Source organism: Falco rusticolus, chromosome 9, assembly GCF_015220075.1.
Source record: "Falco rusticolus isolate bFalRus1 chromosome 9, bFalRus1.pri, whole genome shotgun sequence".
Lineage (NCBI taxonomy): Eukaryota > Metazoa > Chordata > Aves > Falconiformes > Falconidae > Falco > Falco rusticolus.
Window position 1 is genome coordinate 13,217,264 of NC_051195.1, and position 18,786 is coordinate 13,236,049.

Here is an 18,786-nt window from a genome sequence, read left to right on the forward strand (position 1 = left end):
AAGAAGGGTCAATCAAGCAGTTCTTACCTTTCCCCTGAATTCAGTAATCACATTTTAGAAGGGTTCCCTAAATGTTTCAGGACTAGAAGATGAAAAATTATTCCCTAAGGATGGGCACCCTGATCTTGTGAGAGAGCTGCTATTAGGACTCCAGCTGTAGTCCCCCACATTACCCGTGTGTCTTGGTACAGATGAAGATTATGGACATTACGACGTGTCCCCTACAGTGTCAGGAAACAAACCCTCGCAGACAGTCAGGTGCAATGAAACCTTCCTTTTTCTGAGCCTAGGTAAGATCTGCCGAGAGCGGGCTCAGGTGGGTTGGTTGGTAGATTCTCTCACCAACTGCAAAAAGCTTGATGCTCGCTGTCTGGAGCAGCGTGCTGGAAGGGCAGCACATCAAAATTCAGTGATCGGTCTAATGCTTTTTCTTGTGGCTAGAAAAAACGTTACTCTATAAGAGACCAGATTAGTTTTAAAGGCATGGAAATGTTCAATAGAGGAGGCTTACTGAGACATGAAGAGCAAGAGAAGGTGGTGTCTTAAAGCAGAGCAACTGCAGCCTAGAAAATAATGATATTTGGATGCTCGGCCTCCAGTAGCTATGATGGGGGAAGTCTTGCTCAGCAGAGGCAAAAAAAAGTTTGGGGCAAATGGCCGTCAGCTGACCCTGGATTTCTTTTGCTCCCCCTGGCTCCAGCCGCTACCTCTCCAAACACAGGGATGTGTTGTGCGCCGGGTGCCGCTGGAGCGGGGGCTGACGGAGCGAGCCCGATGCCTGGGGCGCTGCGTGACGGCGAGTGCGCAGGTGAGGATGGGCATCTCAGTGGCCTGGGAGGGTCTGAAGTTTCAGAGATCTCCAGGCTTGAACTGAATGGCTCTTCAACAGCAGTTGTGTCATTAAGCGTCTTGTAAAGACCAGTGGCCTGCTTCTCCTGGGGTTTGCAGGGCACTTTACTGCTTGAAGGACACGTGGATTACCACCCTGCCTCATCTCCTGCTGCAGGCTCCTAACGTCACAGACGGTCACTGCCCAGAAGGTGCTGCTGAGGAAGATGCTTCCCATAGCAATCTTGGGTCACAGCTGAGTCCATGGCTCCTTTTAGGAACCATGGGGTAGGTGCTAATTTTAGATACTTGCAAAGCCCGGTTGTGCTGCTCTTGGCAATGGCTCATGGGGCTGTGCCTCTGGGGCGCACGCATGCATGGCAGAAGTAGCGCAGAGACAAGGTAAGCAGCAGTTGCAGGACCACCCGTTGGACAGTCTTGTTTTTGTTAAAAAAACTGTCATAAAAGCCCCTTTTATTTTCATTTAAATGGGGATTATAGAGTATTTTATATATACATATATATATAGTGTGTGTATATATGTATATATATAGTAGTATAGAGGGTACCCCTACAATACTTCCAGGAGTTGGTGACAGTGATGCCACACGAGTTCACCATCAGGTGCTGTGTACCTGCTGCATGTTACCAAGGTACGTGCTGATGGCACAGAAGTGGCCAAAGCCAGGCCAGTCCCTGGGACCTCGTGGTGGTGTTCCAGGATGCAGCTCCAGCTGGAAGAGCCCTGCTGCAGCGCAGGACTTGCTGGGAAGATGGGCACAGGGTTCAGGCACAGGGCTTCAGGCTGCTAGTGTCTGAAGAACTGGTTCAGCTTCAGGTGCTCGGGGCAGAAGGGGAAGGACTGATGCTGCTATTTAAAAACTTTGCTCTTTGAGTTTGCTGACTCCTAAATGTCCAGGCAGCTGAACACTGAGATGGCTGCTCAGCTCCTTCACGATGCCAAATACTACTTCTAAAAAATCCGTATCGCTCTTCCAGCATAGGAAACGGTAGCTATTTCCCTAATGTCAAAAAAGTTAGAAGCATCAAAAAATCTCCACAAAATATGCAGTTCTAGGGCTGCTGCACAGCAAAAGCACTGCATTTGAAAACAAAACTTTATGGTTACCCTCCAACTGCCTGCATCCTGGTGGGTTTCTATTCATGCTTTAGCAGAAATCTTGTTGATTTCACCATAAACCCAAATTCTTTGGAAAAGGGGGGGGTGGATGTGGGGTTACGTATCTTTCATCTTCCTAGCAAACTCAACCAAGGACAGACAGTAAATAAGTAACAGGCTTTCCACTTGCTTCATGGGGCACAAAAGCTGCAAGTAATATTTCTACTGTATTTGAAGTCACAGAATTTGTTCTGGTTTTGAGAGTTTACCTAGATGTCACCTAGAGAAATAAGACACGGTCTCCACTGCTCACTTACTACGCTAAGCACAAACATTCCTGGAATCGCACCAGTGCTAAAACTTCACTAACAACGGCTCATCGAAGCAGTGTGTTCTTCAATTTCAGGGCCATTTCAGCAAGCCTCGCCGCAGGGGTAAAGCTGGCTCAGGTGCCCTGAGCCCTTGCAGCTGCACCTGTGCTTTCGGTGGGGCAAGTGCCTGCGATGCGGGCAGGGCTGGAGCGCGGGCAGCAGAGCGGGGCTGACAACTGCACGGCGCTGAGCAGATAAAAGACCTCAGGGCTTCAGGGAAGTCCTCCTTTGTGCCACTGTAAAACTGGGATTGTAGTACAGCCCCAGTACAGCTGTAGAACAGCCAAAAATGGCTGTTCACGTTAGGAGGCAAAGCCCTAAATAAGCAGCATCGTCTTCCCCTCTCGGCTCTCTGCCGCCTTCAGTGCATAGCATTATAGTTTGGGGATTACGGGATGTCGTGGCCACAGCCTTTAGGACAGCATCCCTACAGCTCCTGCTGAGACAGCTGTGCTCGCAGGGCTGGGAGCAGGGCAGGTGCAGCACCCAAGGCCCAGGAGGGGGGAAAGCAGGGAGCTGTATTTACCTGCCACCTGCGCAGCGCTTTCGGCTTGTTGCGCGGCTTCTTCAGCGAGCTTCTTCCCCATCCCGAACATGGCTGCTCCGTCCTCTCCCCGCAGAGGGTGGGTGAGCGACTCCCTAAGTTCGGTTCTGTTCCAGCGTTTGGCAAAGTGTGGCTTTTTATAGACAAAGCAGGACTCCTCCCAGCAGTTACAGGGCAAATGCAAACTGGAACAGGGAAAAGCCATGAGCCCTTGTTGGGTGATTAATATACAAGGCATAAAAGGTTGAAGAGAACATTAGCATTTATTATGTTTTCCTCCCCAGAGAGGGGGTGTGTATTAATTGGCAGAAGTTTTCCATAGCCCAGGAATGAAAGCTTTGTTTTTCCATATGGAGCTGGTAAACAGGGCGCATGCCACAGCTGTCCCGACCAAAGGCTCCCGAGCCGGTGCCGCAGGGGGAGATACAAGCAGGTGCAGCCAGTCGTCAGCCGGGCAGAAAAACATTGCATCCAAGGCATACCGATGAGGGATTGCTTAAATCAACTTCAGCATTTCAGAACCTTACATAGAAAAGTATCCAGTTTCAGATGATTCTTGCCCGCATTTTTTTTTCTCCCCAGTAGGACTTAAAATCCATGGTTATAAAAAGAAATGGGAGGAGCTAACCCTGCTTTTTCAAGCATCTGATGAAATCTTTGTTGTGTTAGACGAAGCTAATAATTTCGTGATGTGTCATAATATTTTAACCCCTTGTTTCCAATGCCTGGCTCTGGAGGGCAAAGGGAGAAGGCTTGTGTCCTTCCCTCCCTGTCCCCACCTGCTTTCTAGCACAATTACTTCTGTGCCCTTCCACACAGGGGATGGGAGCTTCCACTCTGTTGATCAAGTAAGTGTTGCTGAAAAGGGCTGCAAAAGTGTAACCGACCCCAGAACACTGGGCTTATTCATCAAACTGATCTTCTGCCCGTGGTTACCACCACAGCAGGCTGTAGGAATGCCTCTCTCGAGCCCGGGCCTGCCATCTCACAAACAACAGTCCCCCTGTGATGTCCTTTCCAGCATCATGGCAAAGGTTCTGTTTTCTTCCAGCCGTTGCAGTTCCTTACTGACCACAAAGTCCTACTTTATGTCGATTAAATGTGATGTGGAGGGTTTCCTGATGGTGGGGAGGGGCTTCTCTGCATCACGTTATCTTCTGACAGCAGGGAAGGGATTACTCACCACATATGAAAGCAAGTTCTACCAGAATATGCTCCCAAAATGCAGGGAAAGTAACAATTTTGGTTTAAAATTAATGTCTTCCTTGACGTCAAGTCAAGGGGCACTGACAAAGTTCAGAACTGGCCTACGATGCAGAAAAAAGACCCTGAAGTATTTCCATAAACTGAGGGTAGCATTTGACCCGCGGATGCTCGTGGCGCAGCAGCCAAGAGGCAGCATTCCCATTGTTCCCGGCCCCTCTGCTGGCCTTGCTGGCAGGAAACTTCAATTTCCTCGTCCCGCTCGGCTTCTGCTCCAGTTACTGACAGGGATGAGACTCGGAGTCAGCAACAGGCTCGTCTATTTGTGTATCTTCATCCTATCCCAACTGCAAAGTGCAGGATGGTTCCTTCTCTCCCATGCTCCAGTAGTGCAAATACAACCCTGTGGGTTTTTCCATCACCAGCTCGTGAGCAACTTCCATGAGAGCAGACGGGTACGGCACCAGCACTGATGCTTTGACTTCCCGATGAACTTGAGTGTAGAAATAAAATTACTGAAATAATCCTAATTATATTACACACCGACGCGCTGCAGGTACATATTGAATTGTAGCACTGGAGCGTGTACGTGCTGTTGCAACACTCCCTGCACACAGGTGAAGGTGATTGCCTCACAGGAGTAAAGACATTAAAGCACACCCCAGTTTGCAACTATAAAAAGGACTTTTCTGTTACTCATTTAGAGCAAAAGCACAGAAGGCCAGCGGAGAGGCGCAGTTCTCTGCAGGCACCACGATTTCCATCACAAGTGCATTTAGATGTCAGGTTGCACCCAGTGCCACAGCTGCTGCCACCCATCCCCGCAGCAGCGTTCCCTAACACAATCCGGGGCGGGTGCAGTGTGCGGTGCTGCGCCTGCCCGTCCCTCCGTGCCATGGCCACGACCTCGCTCCTCGGTGCCCTCAGCCACCCTGGCACAGGACACAACCCGGTGACCTTCCCTTCGCAGCACATGGGGCTAAGGAGAGCAGGGCTGGGCTCCATGCGCCCACGTCCCCCGCCGCCTCGCCCCCTCCCCGTGCCACCCGGCTGGAACCCGGCCGTGCTGCTCGCAGCGGTGCCAGGACGGCTTGGCAAAAACACGGGCTAAAGCGGCCAAGGCGCAAGCACAGATGCTTCCTAAGCTCGGCCACCAGCCAGCCCCAGCAAACACACAGCGCTTGCCAGCAGGGCCAGACCCCGGCGTCCTTTTGTCACCAGCGCAGCTGTGGGACACCCCCAACCCGGTGGGGCCCAACAGCACCCACCAGCAGCTCCCCCCACAGCCCGCTCAGCCTCTGCCACGGGGCCACGTCCCAGCACCCGCAGTGCCGCACGCCTTGGCCCTCCCCGCCCCCACCCGCCACGGCTGCAGCCAGGGGCTCCCACAGCCCCGGCGTGGGCAGGGGTTGGGGAGGGGGCCCTGCCCCAGCCCCGCCTGCAGCAGAGCCCGAATTCGCAGAACCTGCCAAGTTCCACGTGAGGGGACAGCCTGCGTGCGCGGGAGGGGACGGACGCGGACGGGAACGGGAGGTCCCTCTCCGCCCGTGGGCTGGACCCGCCGCTGCCGCGGGTGCTGGGAGCAGGCGGCGCGGGCAGCCCCGAGGGGCAGCCGGACCCCTCACGGGCAATGGATCGGCCCATAACCGGGGGCTCTGGGGAGCCGCCGGGACATACCCTCCGGCGTCACCGAGCCAGCAGTCACGGCTGGCTGGGGAAAGGGTGCAGAGCCTGGCCCGACGTGCTGGGGCTGCCCGGGGCACCCGTCCTGCTGCGGGCCGCTGCTGCTGCTGCTCTTTGGGAGGGATTGGGGCTGGCAGGGTCACCCGGCAGGTTTTCAGGTCGCAGCAGAGCGCAGGAACAGGGGCGAAGCCCGCAGCCCTCGCAGCAGCTTCACCCCTGTACATTAGCGGTGGCATACGGAGACCAGCACCCGGCCCAGCCCCAGCCTGTGCACCTTCAGGTTCCTTGACCTTACTTTAAGGCAGGCGAGCTCCTTTTCACAGAGGTGCTGCCCCATCCCATTTCTGCACACAATTTCTGCACACAATTTCTGCACGGTACCCTCACAAAGCTGCGAGCTGTTCCTGCACTCACTCTCCACAAGCCCCAGCGCCACCTTGTCTGTGCCTCCCTCTTGGCACCCACCAGCCCCCCGCAGCAGCCCCCCACGTCCCTCCTGTGTCCTGTCCATGTCCCATCCATGTCCTGCTGCTCAGCCTCAGGTCCCCCAGCTGCGGCTGTGCCACTGCAGCAGCCCCCCAGCCCTGCAGGGACTGTCCCTGGGGGGGCGTGGGGTCAGGGACAGGGGCTGCGCCACGGCAGGGGGCGAGGACCTGAATAACTGCAAAAGGGTGATTTGGGAAAAGAAGTAAAAAGACGGAGGGTTAGTCCTAAGGGACAAAGGAGACCGTGTTTCACACATGCTGCCTCAGTTAGACGTGGGGAATGGAACGGCAGCTGGCGCAACACGTGTGAGAGCGACACCCGGGGGAAACTGAGGCAGGGCGAGCTGCTGCTGGCAGGCCTGGGGGGCTGCTCATGCCAAGACCAGCACGAGAGCAGTAAGAAGGGCTCGCTTTACTAAGGGCTTGGTTAACACTCACCGCAGCACGTCTCCCTGCACAAGCAGCCGGTCAGCATGCTGTGCTCAACAGTTACGGACCCTGCTGTCCAGCCTTTGCGTAGGCTCTGCTCTCCCCGCTTTCAAAATGAACCCTGAGGGCTAGAAATGCTCAAAAAGCTTGGGCAGGTGCCTGGTCTAGGTCTGGGAGCTGCAAAGAAAGGAGAAATAAAAGCTTAGAACTGTTAGTAAATGACATCAGGGTTGGGGGAAGGCGGTGGGGATTTGCAAAAAAAATCACCTTTGCATTTTGCCACGATGGGAAACTACAGCCACAAAGGCAGGTTTCAGAAAGCTCAGGTTCTCGATAACCATTAATCAAAGCATTCACCTGAGATGAGGATTCATGTTTTCTTGGGCAAAGAAAGGAGCTGAAGGTAGATTTCAAAGAGTCTGGTAAAATCTGTGCCCCTGTGCCCCTGCCCTGCTGAGCTGCAAAGGGGACATGGGGCAGCTGCTTGTCCCCCCAGCCACCCCGGGCAGGTCTCTGGGGCGTTGGAGTGGGGCATGGGGCAGGTGGTGCTGGTGCTGGCAGCCTGGCCAGGTTGGCACATGAATCCCCTTTGCCCAGCATTTCGTGACTTAGGCAGCTGGGGGCACACCCAGGAGCAAATTTTAGGAAATTTGAGAACTCAAGTGTTGGATAACTTCACATGGCATGGGCTGATGGAGCCTGAGGGATGTCTGCTTTGCTTTTACACAACATCTGGAGCCTTCGGGATGGATGGCAAGGCATGGTCCTGGGTGGGGACACAGCTCCCGGGTTGGGACACGGCTCCCTGTGTGATGCACAAGGGACAGAGAGCCCCAAACACCGCAAGGCCAAAGAGCACTGTTACCAAAGCAGTGACCTTATTTGTGGAGCAAAGCACTGAAGTTCAGATCTAGAAACACTTGCCAGCAAGTGACTCAGGCTCATGAGTGCCTGTGGCACAGCATCCACCCTCAGGACAAGCGGGATGTGAGACGCTGCCATCAGGCTCCTGGGATCGGTGCCGAAGCAGCCAGGGCATCCCTGTGCCGGGGACCAGGAGCTGGGAGCTGCCTCTGGAGCTGGATGGAGAAAGGCGTTTCTCCCCGCTCGGCTCGGGGGACGACCCCGCGCAGTCCCTGCCACCAGGCAGCCCAGCCCCTACCCCACCAGTGCTGCAGCCCTCGCTGGGCCAGAGCAGCGGGCAGCGATAACTGGAGCAGTTACACTGAAGCCCTGGCTTGTGATTGCAATAAGGAAACAAAAACTGCGCAGCAGGAGTCAGGGCTGCGTCCCCGTGCACAAAGCAGCAGGAACAGCACCAGTCACGTAAGGGGGCAACAGGTTTCACTGGGGAAAAAACCCCACAACTGTTCAATTTATTCGGTGTAGGATGAAATAACGAGTGGTTTGGATGAATAAAAACATTGTGGTGGAGAGCAGTGTATGGGCCACCAGCACCCACAAACGCAGCACTAGCTATGAAACACCGAGCCTAAAGACTCACTCTCCGAAGATTTCACCGTCAGGGAGGTAACCATGGAAAGTACTAAATAATTAAGTACTATTGAGGGTTGCCCAGTAACTGAGAGTGCAATAGTCTAATGCTTTTCTGTAAGCTTGTACTTGGGCAAATATTTAGTCTTTTAAAGCTTTAAATGACAGTGGACATTGCATAGGGACGCTCCGTGCAAAGCCCTGGACTATGTTTACTCACAGATGGTCTATTACTTACAGGGCCCTCTAAAGGCTTTCCCGTCCGTCCGCAGTGTCCTGGTGCAGATGCAGGCAGGGTGCTCCTCGGGTTCAGCCGCATGTCAGTCTCCCCTAGGGCTGCATTTGCCAAGATCAGCTTCCAAAAACCACGGTCAGCCACAGCTCTTGGGCAGCAGTGGAGGCACCGGTTTCTCACACCGGCATGGATTGCCCTATTTCATTACAGCCAGATGCTTTCAGTTATGCTTTGGTTTTCTTTTGTAAGGCCCAGATTAGATTTTTAACCAGGCCGGTAAGGCTTCAAACCAAGAGAAAAAAAATACAACCAACCCAAAACAAAACTGAAAAGAAAGGCAATATCGCCTAGCGATGAGAAACATGCAGAGGGCAAGGTAAGAGCACTTACTGTAAGTGGGTATCAGCACCTTCTGCTGCCAGTGGCAGCACCAAGCGGGCACCCTGTCTGGCTGCAGCGGCCTCTGATCGCCCAGCAAGCAGCAAGCTAAAACAAATATTTCCACCAGGTAGGCCAGGCTGCCCGCTGGCCTCTCTCCCGCTGCCTCGGTGAGCCGGCGGCCGCGGCGCAGTGCCCACTGCCAGCTGCGCCCAGCACATGTGGTGCCCTGTCTCGCGGCGGTGCCACCAGCTGCGCCGAGCTGCAGTGCTGCCCGTGTGTGCTGGCGTAAAGCAAGTGCCTGGTTTTTGTCCCCAGCAGACTTAACAGAAGATGTGTCGTGGATGACGGTAACACGAAATTTAGATGGACGATAGACACGTAAGAGAAAGGAACGAGGAGGCGGACGGCAGAACCTGCATCCAGTTGCAGAGATCTCAGGGCTCCTCTGCAGTGCGGGACCAGTCCTTTCCAGAGCCGGCTGCCAAACTGCAAACTGATTCAGTACTCGCCTCCCTTACGGGATGGTCACTGACCTCACCGGGCTTTGAATCAAAGAGCAAAAGAGATTTGCAAGACATTGAGCAACCCTTCACCGCAAGTCCCCATAAAATAAAAAAGAGTACGTAACAAGGCAAAGTATTTTTGGGTGGTGGAAATCTTACGATACCTTTTATTTATCTTTACCCGAAAATACAGCGGATGGGGAAAAATGGACAACTGACAAGAAATATAGCCCCAGCTTAACTTTTGATTACTGGAAGGAAACTCGGTTTCATCATATGACTATTCTGGTGTCCTGGAGTATGGACAATTTCATTGCTTTCATAAATACACGCAGCAAACGTGGCTCTAATTGCACTGTTTTAAGCGCAGGGCAACAGCACTGCTGAAGCCTTGTGAACCACGTTGAAGGTTGTGAGCAGATGTGCTAACAGACGTATTTTTCCCACATAAAGGATGAGGGGGGCCCTCTGCCTTAAAAACTTGTATTTGAAGAGAGAGAAATTACCCAGATATCAAACAGCTTTCATTTTTCTACACAAAGGAGTAGAGAATTGCAGACCAAAGAGAGATTTTTATACATAATACTGTTTGCTTAAATTAGCATCATTTCTTAAATCCACACTTTTTCCCAAGGCCAGACATTGCTTCTGCGGCTTGGCCGGTTGCTTTTTCTACCCCGTCTTGTGCCATCTTGGAAGCCTTGTCGATAGCTGCAAGAGAGGAAAAAAGATAAGCAGAAAGCTGGGGAAATGCAGCACATGGTGTAATATTTACAATGAAAGGGGGAGGTGTGAAAATGATTAGACTATAAAAATACAGATACATCTTTAAAAAAATATTTCAGCAGTTTTGCTGCCTCCCCATCCAACGTCAGCAAGTGCCCAAGCCCGCCCTTCTCTGCACATCCACGGCGCCGCAGAGGGCATCTGCTCTAAGGAGACGCTGTCGGTGCATTTTGGCTTTAAGATTTTAGGTCCTGAAGTCACCAACTCTCCTCTCACCCTCAGAAAATTATTAAAATCAAGAACTGATCCTAGTATTTTGTTTAACTTGTTCCCAATCCAGAGAAGTGAGTTGCCAAGACATCTCCTGACGGCACCTTTGGAGCTGTGGGATGTTCGACCCCAGCTGCTGTGTGAGCAGGCGCTGGAAGCCGGCGTGGGGCTGGACCTGGATGCACTCCTGCCTGCTGGGCTGCAGGCAGCCAGATGTGTCATGGAGTTACTTCATTCTCAAGAAAGAAAAAGTTTTGTCCACCCTGTTCCCAGAAATTTTCAAAAAGGGAAGCCAAAATCTGAAGTGCCGTGCATGAGACTCGGTGGCCAGGGGAGTGTCAGCTACTGTCTGCCAGTAAACTTATGGAGCTACGAAGCAACAGATCCTGAAAGTCTTTCCCACAAGATTCATAAAAAGCCAAAAATTGTCACTGAAAACCAGGACTTTCAGGGTGAGAGCACCCATGGGACAGCGGGGAATGAGCACTGCCTGCTGCTGGCTCGTGTTGAGCTGCTCCATCGCTCCTTCATTTGAATGGCATTGCTCCTACCTTTCTGGCTTGCATCTGTAATCTGGTTGACTGTGTCCTGGGTAGCCTGTCCCAACGCGTTTGCTGTAAGTAAGGACAAATAATAATAACTAACTAAATAAATAAATTTCCAGCTGTTCACATTCATGCTTATGGGAATTCCCTATGTCAGTTGGCTTTTCTGCATGCCCACAGAAGGTTATGGCCCTGGCAAGAGCTCAGGCTGGTATGGAGGCAGGCTGAGGCTGTGTCCTTCGCTTGTGGGCACCCTGGGAGTGGTGTGTTGCCAGCGCAGCTTGCTATGAGATTAGCATCCACCTAGCACCTACGGTCAGCTGAGCGAAGCAATGATAGATAAGAAGATAAAATGATAAAATAGAAAGGACATAAAGGAGCAAAGATTAGCAGTGAGTTGGAATGATGACATTTGGCTGCAAGTTGCTTATTTTACACTACGCTTGCTTGTATTGACTTTTCTACTTATTCTGCTTGGAGAAGCTTGGCCGTCTAGCATGCATTTTCCTTGCAGGCTGTTTGGGAGTAAGGCCTTTTCCAAAGTGGAAGCAAATGCATTAAACAGAGCAGGACAGGAAAAGGGAGATTTTACAAACAAGATACAAATCGAAGAAACAACAGATCAACTCCGGAATATAAAGCGTTAAAGAAGTGAGATGCCATGTAACTCTAAGATGTCTAACAATTTTGAAACCCATCCTATCACTTTTGCTAGAAGTGACCCCTCAACGACATGAGCATATTCAGGAAGCAGCAAGGACTGTTTTATTTCTCAGCAAGGTGTACAGTCATCTCCCTGGGCCTGCTACACATTTGCTCCCAGGTGTGCGGAAACTTACTGTAACTCTGAAGAAATAAGTGAGGTTACTCACATATTTCAGCTACACAACAAAGTGTGCGCAGGATCAGAATCCAGGACTGTGATACAAATCACACCCTGCTAGCAATGAGCTGCACACACACACTGTAAGGAATATATCATAAAATGCTTGAATAAGCTATACATATATTGCAATTTTTAATTTAAAGGAAAAACTACTATACTTTGCCTTTTAAAGTTGGTTTCCAATGCACAGTGCTAATAATAATAGAGTCCTTGGCCCTACAACATAGGCAGAGCTGTGACAGAAATGCGTGCACAGGTTTTTTTAAACCCTACGAAGTCTGGTGATCACTGCCGGAGAAGAAAACAATGGAAACATACTCATACTACTTATTACAAACAGTCCATTGCAACCAATACCGGGAGGCACTGACAGCCTCAAATACTCATCAAAGCAGCAAATACTAATCAAAGGTTAAGGCCAACTTCTTAAAAAGAGAACAGCTTAAAAACCACTGCAGAGCATGAGAACAGACCACCCTGAGCCATGTAAATGCTAAATACAGAAGGTTATTACTAGCAAAAAAAAAAAAAGGCTCCATTGCTCTAAAAGCACTAAGTTTAAAGAACTGTTTGGGGAGCGATAAAGGCTGGACGATGCTCAGGGGCTGCAGAGGGAGCTGGGGGAACATGGCTGCCCCCGTGGCCAGCCCGGCGCCTCCTCCGGGCCATGGCCAAAACCTGGCCCCTGGGAACTGAAGGAAAAAGGGGCCGCTGTGTCCTGCTAGCACCAATGTTTCTCTAAGCGAAAGCAGCGCTAAGCCCCCCCACAAATATACAACATTTCATCTTTCTCACCAGCATCCTTCGCTGCACCTTCAGCCTGTTCCTTCAGCCCCTGGAAGTTTTTGGCTGACATCGTGGCTTCTGACACCTGTTAACACTCCTCTGCTTCAATAAAATTAAGCACCTGGCAATGTATAGCACACTATGTGAGGGGTGTCCTGACCTGTCCTGCTTTTATACGTGTGCCAGGAGACCTGCTGATGCTTTGGGGGGTGATGGGTGCAATGGGTGGGGTTTGGATGTGAGGAACCAGAGCTGAAAATACACACAGAAAAGCCGTTTATTTACCCTCCCCAATGAGAGGGTGTGCCCAGGTAGAAATTTCTGCCTCATCGCACTGTCTTTGTTTATACGTTTGTTTTTTTCTAAATCAAAACCACAAAAAAACCCCCACCAACCATTAAACAAAACAAAAAAAAAAAACCCAACCAAAAAAAAACCAGTTCCACCATCACAGACAGAGCAAAACCACTGGGCTGAGCTTTATAGAGTCCTGGAAAACTACTGAAGTAGCAGTATCTGGGCATGGCCAACTTTCATCCCCGCCGGGCTGGCTTCTTTCTCCTTCCTTCATCCCCTGAGCTGAACCGCCTGAGAACAGAAACCAGCCCAAGCTTCTTTCTATTCTCAGCAGTTTTAATCACCATCCCCTTTCCTTGTTAGATGGTGAGAGCTGTCATTTACGTGTATTTTTATAAGACACCACTAACCTGGCCATCTTCCCAGCTGCCTGCTCAAGTCAGATTGCAAAAGCCCATCACCACTGCAGGCCTTGCCTGGGTTAGGCATGTAACCAGTGCCAGCGCTAGCAGTTCTCGGGGGAAGGGAAAAAAAGAAGCCAAATTAGCAAACCCACCTTTTCCTAGCGTAGCTTTGCAGTATGGATTTTGTTAGGACAGAAATAAAGTTTAAACTGATCTCCTTACCTAGCATCACTACTTTAATAAAAGTTTCTGGCTTTAACCTCTGGCATTTCACAGCTTTCCACCAGCCTCTGGAATGGGTGTTTTCTGCCACCAATCCCCGGTACAAAGGAACTTTGTACACATAAAGCACTGGGAGAGCTGGGGCCAAAGGGCTGGCCCGTTTTGTGGGGCTTGGGCTCCTCGGGACTATTTTCCAGCCTGCAAAGCATCTCGGTCAGACGGTCCCGCTCATACCCATGTTCGTCTTTCTGAGGAAAGCTTTGTGTTAAGTAACAGGCAGGAGAACAAGACGCCACAGATAAAGAAGGGTGGGAAGTGGCAGTTCTCGTAAGTCTGATACTTCATTAGTACCCAAGTGAGGGAGAGTGACAGAAAACAAGCTTAAATGCAATCCGCTCCCATTCAGCCTGTCACTGCAGAGAGCTCTTTTCAGCTTTTGCACCACTCATTTATTATTTCAAACAGCAATCCTCTTTCCCCCATCAACAGGTCAATTAGCATTTTAACTACGTATTCACGTCAGGTATCTTTTTCCATTCCTTGCGGAGTTCTTTTTCAGAATGATTTTCTTACTCAAATTTGCAAAAAACTCAGGTAAAAGACAGGCAGTATTGGGGCACTCTGGCATTTTCTGGACAAAACCACTAACGTAGATCTGCTTACCTTTCTTGCCTGAACCTGAGAACCTAGCCACAACAGAGCCACAACAAACAGGTGGGTTTCGGCTGCTCTCAGCCCCCTTCGCCAGTGAGAGGGGAGGTGCCCAGCAGCAAATACCTTCCAGCTGCCCTCCCAGCTCCTTGCTGCTGCTGGATTTTCAGCTCCAGGGCCCTGCTGATGCTGGCCAGCACTGTCTGCCTGAAGGGGAGAACAGGAATTTGGGAGAACGTTTATAACCGATGCACACTGGTACCGAGCGTAAACATGCAACACATTATAGCAATGTTTTAGAGGCTCCTACGCAGTTCAGGTAAACGTTGCTCTCTAGTTCTGCTCTGACACCTACCTAGATTTCTCCAGCTCCAACTATTACTCTTCCATGTGGAAATCTTTGTTCAGCACTTTGGACTCCATGTGGGTGTCCGATCTGTGCATGCTGCTTGCTTTACCTCCCGCTCAAAACATTAAGTAGCACGAATTCATGAGTAAAACCTACACCACTGTCAGCATAGCAGCATGACTCCTCATCTAATGTAATCTTATCCTTAGCGTTAATATCATTACCTCGATTCCAAGTGAAAAAGAAAAACCTCAAAGAAAGCAAATTACTCTTGCCCAGCAAACTGACATGGCATGATCATTATAACGAAGCCCAGAGAGGAGGGAAAAGGGACCGTTGGTATAGTACATATTTATCCCATATGACTGGAGAAACGGTCTGTGCATCAGGTGGCTTGCAGAGTTACAAAACCCCATCAGGAAATTAAGGGAACAGACAGACTGCATCATCTTTATTCACTTTGTGAGTTAACATTACTTTTTTAAAGCTAACAGGAAGCTTTTTGAACTGACGTTAGATGTAGATTAGAGTGCTCAGATAGAAAAAGGGTGATTGACCTGGGTAAAAATGAAGATTTGAATGTCACCTGCTCAGAAAGTCACAGCAATTTATTCCTGAGTTTTCATTTTGTTCTGTTATGAATTTTGAAACTACTAATGCAGATGGGATCTATTCCTGGATTTAGTAAAAAACTATTTCTCAAAAGCATTCAAACTTCTCTTGGCCTCTAAAGAGAATAATATCACAAGAGAAACTTTTGAAAGCCTTTTCCTAAGACAGAGTGTTTAAGGAACAGTAAAAGTAAAATAGTAACTTATTTCTAATTACAGATGAATGGACTAAACGAAGTAAGCATATAGATTTAAATTAATTCCTGTCATAACCCAAGCTATAGGTCACCTAACTTACACTTCACTGTGTGTATCTCATGACATCAGGTATTCATGATGGGCTTCCGTGGGTCTCTCACAAGTGTGATGGGAAGTGTTTGAGCTTGCGATGAGCTGGATGTCCCACCAGGGCATCAGCCTTTCCCAGGACTTCAGCAGCAGTTCAACAGACTTGGGGCTGCCCTGGGAAATGAGCGGCTACGTTTTCAAGAAAGTCAGCTTTCAAATGTGCCGTCTTCTGAAATGCTGTCTCTCCACTATCCTGAACACCTGGGCAAAAAGAGAGGAGCTTTTTCAAGAACCGCTCCTCCCCATGAATCCCAGTCTTTGCTTTGACTCTTTTGTATGCTTTTCCATAGTCTATCACCACTGAGAGAGAGGACCTGACCACCACTTGATGGACCTGGCCAGCAAGTGCTGTGGGATTGCCCATTTCGCCACTGTCAGTTCTCAACCATGTTGCCTCATGACAAGAAAAGATAGAGGTGGGGTGGGATGTTACGAAGTATTTTGAAAGCTAAATGCCAAAACCCTACAGCCTGTGTGCTCCTTGTCTCCAGACATCCACACAGCATTGGCCTAACAGCTCCAGCCTCTACCTACATCTACAGTCCCTACTCCTGTTCCTCCCATGCATTACCTCTTTCTGAATGGGTTTCCTGGCCTTTGATTGCATCATTCAGTGTGTCCTAAGGTCAAACCAAATCGCTTACAGGTGGAAAGTCAGTTTGGACCTTTGCACCGTTCAGGTCTTGGTATTTGCTGAGACTGCAGACAGAAATCCCGGTTACCCCCAGCTGGGGTAGGTACCACAATGCGCAGGCAGAGCCACACGCTGAGATGCCCCGGAAATTTCAAGCTATTCCCAAAGTTACTCCACCTGGTAACACCGGGGCATGTTGCTGACACTGCTGGGCCAGAATCGAGATGTGACAAAGTGTCACCACCCCCAGCAGCACTGCTCGCCTCCGACAGGTAATTTGTCTCACCAGCACCCTTCTCCCATGCCTTGGGCTTTTTCTCCGTGTTCTGCACCTTCTCAGTCTGTTGCCTGTGAAGAGCAGTTATTTGTGTTTGGGAGGGAAAAAAAAAAAACCCAAACTGATTCCTTAAGTGCTAGGAGGGCTCCACAACCCACGGCTCTGGGGCTGGTTGGCAACTCCACACACACAGCCCAAATAGCTGTGGGTTAAATCTAAGGCACTGCAGGGAAATGAGGAATTGTTCTGGTTCCTCTCCTTTCACACCTCGTCTATGGCATCTTTGAGCACCCTCTCACCTATCAGTAAGATGAACCCTTCTGTTTTTACTACCTGATAAAGGTGAGAAGGAACTGATCACAGCTAGAGCTCATGTTTTACACATGAAAATGGCAAACAAGGTTAATTAAATGGGAAGTGTTGAAATTTATTTGGGTTTCACTCAATTATAATTTTGCCAGGGTTAGGTTTTATAGGTAGGTATGGTTCCCATCAGCAAGGTAAATGCAATGGTGAGGCAGGGCTGGAAAGTTTTACAAACATCATTCCTGAAGCTAACGGAGTGTGCAGTGTTCAACATCCACTAAGCTGCTAAAAGAGCCTGATACTAGCGTGGGAGGGATGTGATGTTTACATCAAGAAATATGATTGTTTTAAGAAACAGAACTTTTTGCTCATAAAAAGAAATAATTACCATGTCACGTCAATTAAGCTAAATTAGCCCTCCAGTTCAAATATTGAAATACAATTCTGGGAGAAAAGTAGGACTACCTGATTCTTCTTTTCCACAGGTGGCAACATTCTCCAGAAATCACCGGTCACCTCTGCTTCAAGGCATGAGATCAAAATAAGGTCAGTATATATGGATTTCTTTACCTTCTGGTTTCTGAACCTTGAGGCAACGTCTAGGTGAAGTGACCAGTTCCTACTGTCTTCCAGAGCACTGAAAACTAAAACCAAGCTTAAATACCAGAATTGTTGCAGAGTCTCATGATATCCTGCAGCTTCAGTATTAGGAAAGTCAAATAATTGTTTGGTCTTTAAATTAGAAGGGGCAAAAAGATGGGAAATGCTTGACTACGGCTGTAAGATCTGGTACAGGGCTAGGGAAAGAAACAACCGGTCCCATCCCAGGAGTGGCTAGGAAAGCTGAGGATGGCAACTGGGATGTAAGCCGAGGGTAAGGTCCACAGGAGAGCTCTGTATATTTTTTCAGGCACACTGGCTTTACCCTTGCGGCACACAGCTGTGCTGCCCACCCCGCCTGGGGCTCAGAGAAGCAGTTTTTATTCCGGTGCTCTTTGAGTTCGGTTTTAGGACGTGTGTTATGCAGACAGAAACCCCAGACTTTCAGATGAAGTGGGATTTTAAGAAGTGTATTATTACCTGATTTGCATTTAAATTAGTGGAATGCACACTGAGATACTCTGGAGAAAGCCATTGCTTTCTCTACTGCATCCCAGACGAGCATGTTTGAAAAATCAGGCCCTGCATTCCCTTTAAAACACAACTAGGGGGGAGCTCTCAAAGGCTACGAACTGTATCACAACATATCACTCAATAAAGCTTAAATGTAATGTTACATGGCAAGTAAGTTTTGCTATTACAAGGGGGAAAAAAATGTTTTTCAGCATTTTGTTGGTCACTTGTATGGTAAAGTTGAGGCAACACTTGGCAGCTGGATCACCACGGAGGTGACAGCCTGAGTCATGTCACTGGGGACAGACAATGGCCCTGCTGCCCCTGGCACCAAGCGTTGTCTCGTCACAGAGGGATTAAATTAACAGTTTATATGAGAGTGGTATCACACATACAAGGACCACTTAAATAATTCACAGGAGATGTGTAAAAGAAACTCTTGACTGCCCAGAACATGACTTGTCAGCAAAAAATGACTTTGCTACTCTTTACCTCCATCAGCTCTTACCCAGGGCAGGGGCATTCCCAGTGCTTCCCTTGGGAAAGGACCTTCTGCTGCGGGATGTCTTCTGATGCATCTCCTCCATCCTTCTGTTTTTCAGTTTCTTTCTCTCACCTTTCATGCTGGTCTGAACACTCATTAAAAGCACAGCCTTCTGTTCCATGCAGCGAACTAAGCAGACATACAACAAAGTTGAATTGAATAATTAATAGATAAGGTTTTGGGTCTTTTATGACAGACCCTTCTGCTTCAGGAGAAACGAGTGTTGACCTTTCTTACCTCTGAAGCAGCCGCTCTGACTGGCATTGCTGCTCCTAGGCTGGGGAGCCGCCAGCTGGGGAAGGAATGGGGAGGAAACCGAGGCTCACCGAGCCATTGCACGGGCACAGCGCTGCCCTGTTCTGGCTCACTGATGCAGGATGCTCACGTGGGAGGAAACCTTGTGTCCTGGTCTCCGTCTTCAAGGCTTGTGACCGCCTTGTGCACTTCTCTGAGCTCCGACCTCCATGGGGCTAGACTAGACCTAGGCAGGGGCTATGGCAGGGAAGTGCCGAACCCCTGTCCGGCCCAGGCACAAACAGTG

General features: G+C 49.7%; 1 protein-coding gene across 1 annotated transcript; it reads right to left on the minus strand.

The window, feature by feature from the left end:
- Window positions 1-8,961: 8,961 nt before the first annotated feature.
- ADIRF (adipogenesis regulatory factor) lies at window positions 8,962-14,066 on the minus strand. The gene is made up of 3 exons (XM_037400767.1): window positions 12,499-14,066; window positions 10,824-10,886; window positions 8,962-9,987 (listed from the first exon to the last, which is right to left on the minus strand). The coding sequence occupies exons 1-3, from the start codon at window positions 12,557-12,559 to the stop codon at window positions 9,881-9,883; spliced, it is 231 nt and encodes a 76-aa protein (XP_037256664.1). The 5' UTR covers window positions 12,560-14,066; the 3' UTR covers window positions 8,962-9,880.
- Between the last annotated feature and the right edge of the window lie 4,720 nt (window positions 14,067-18,786).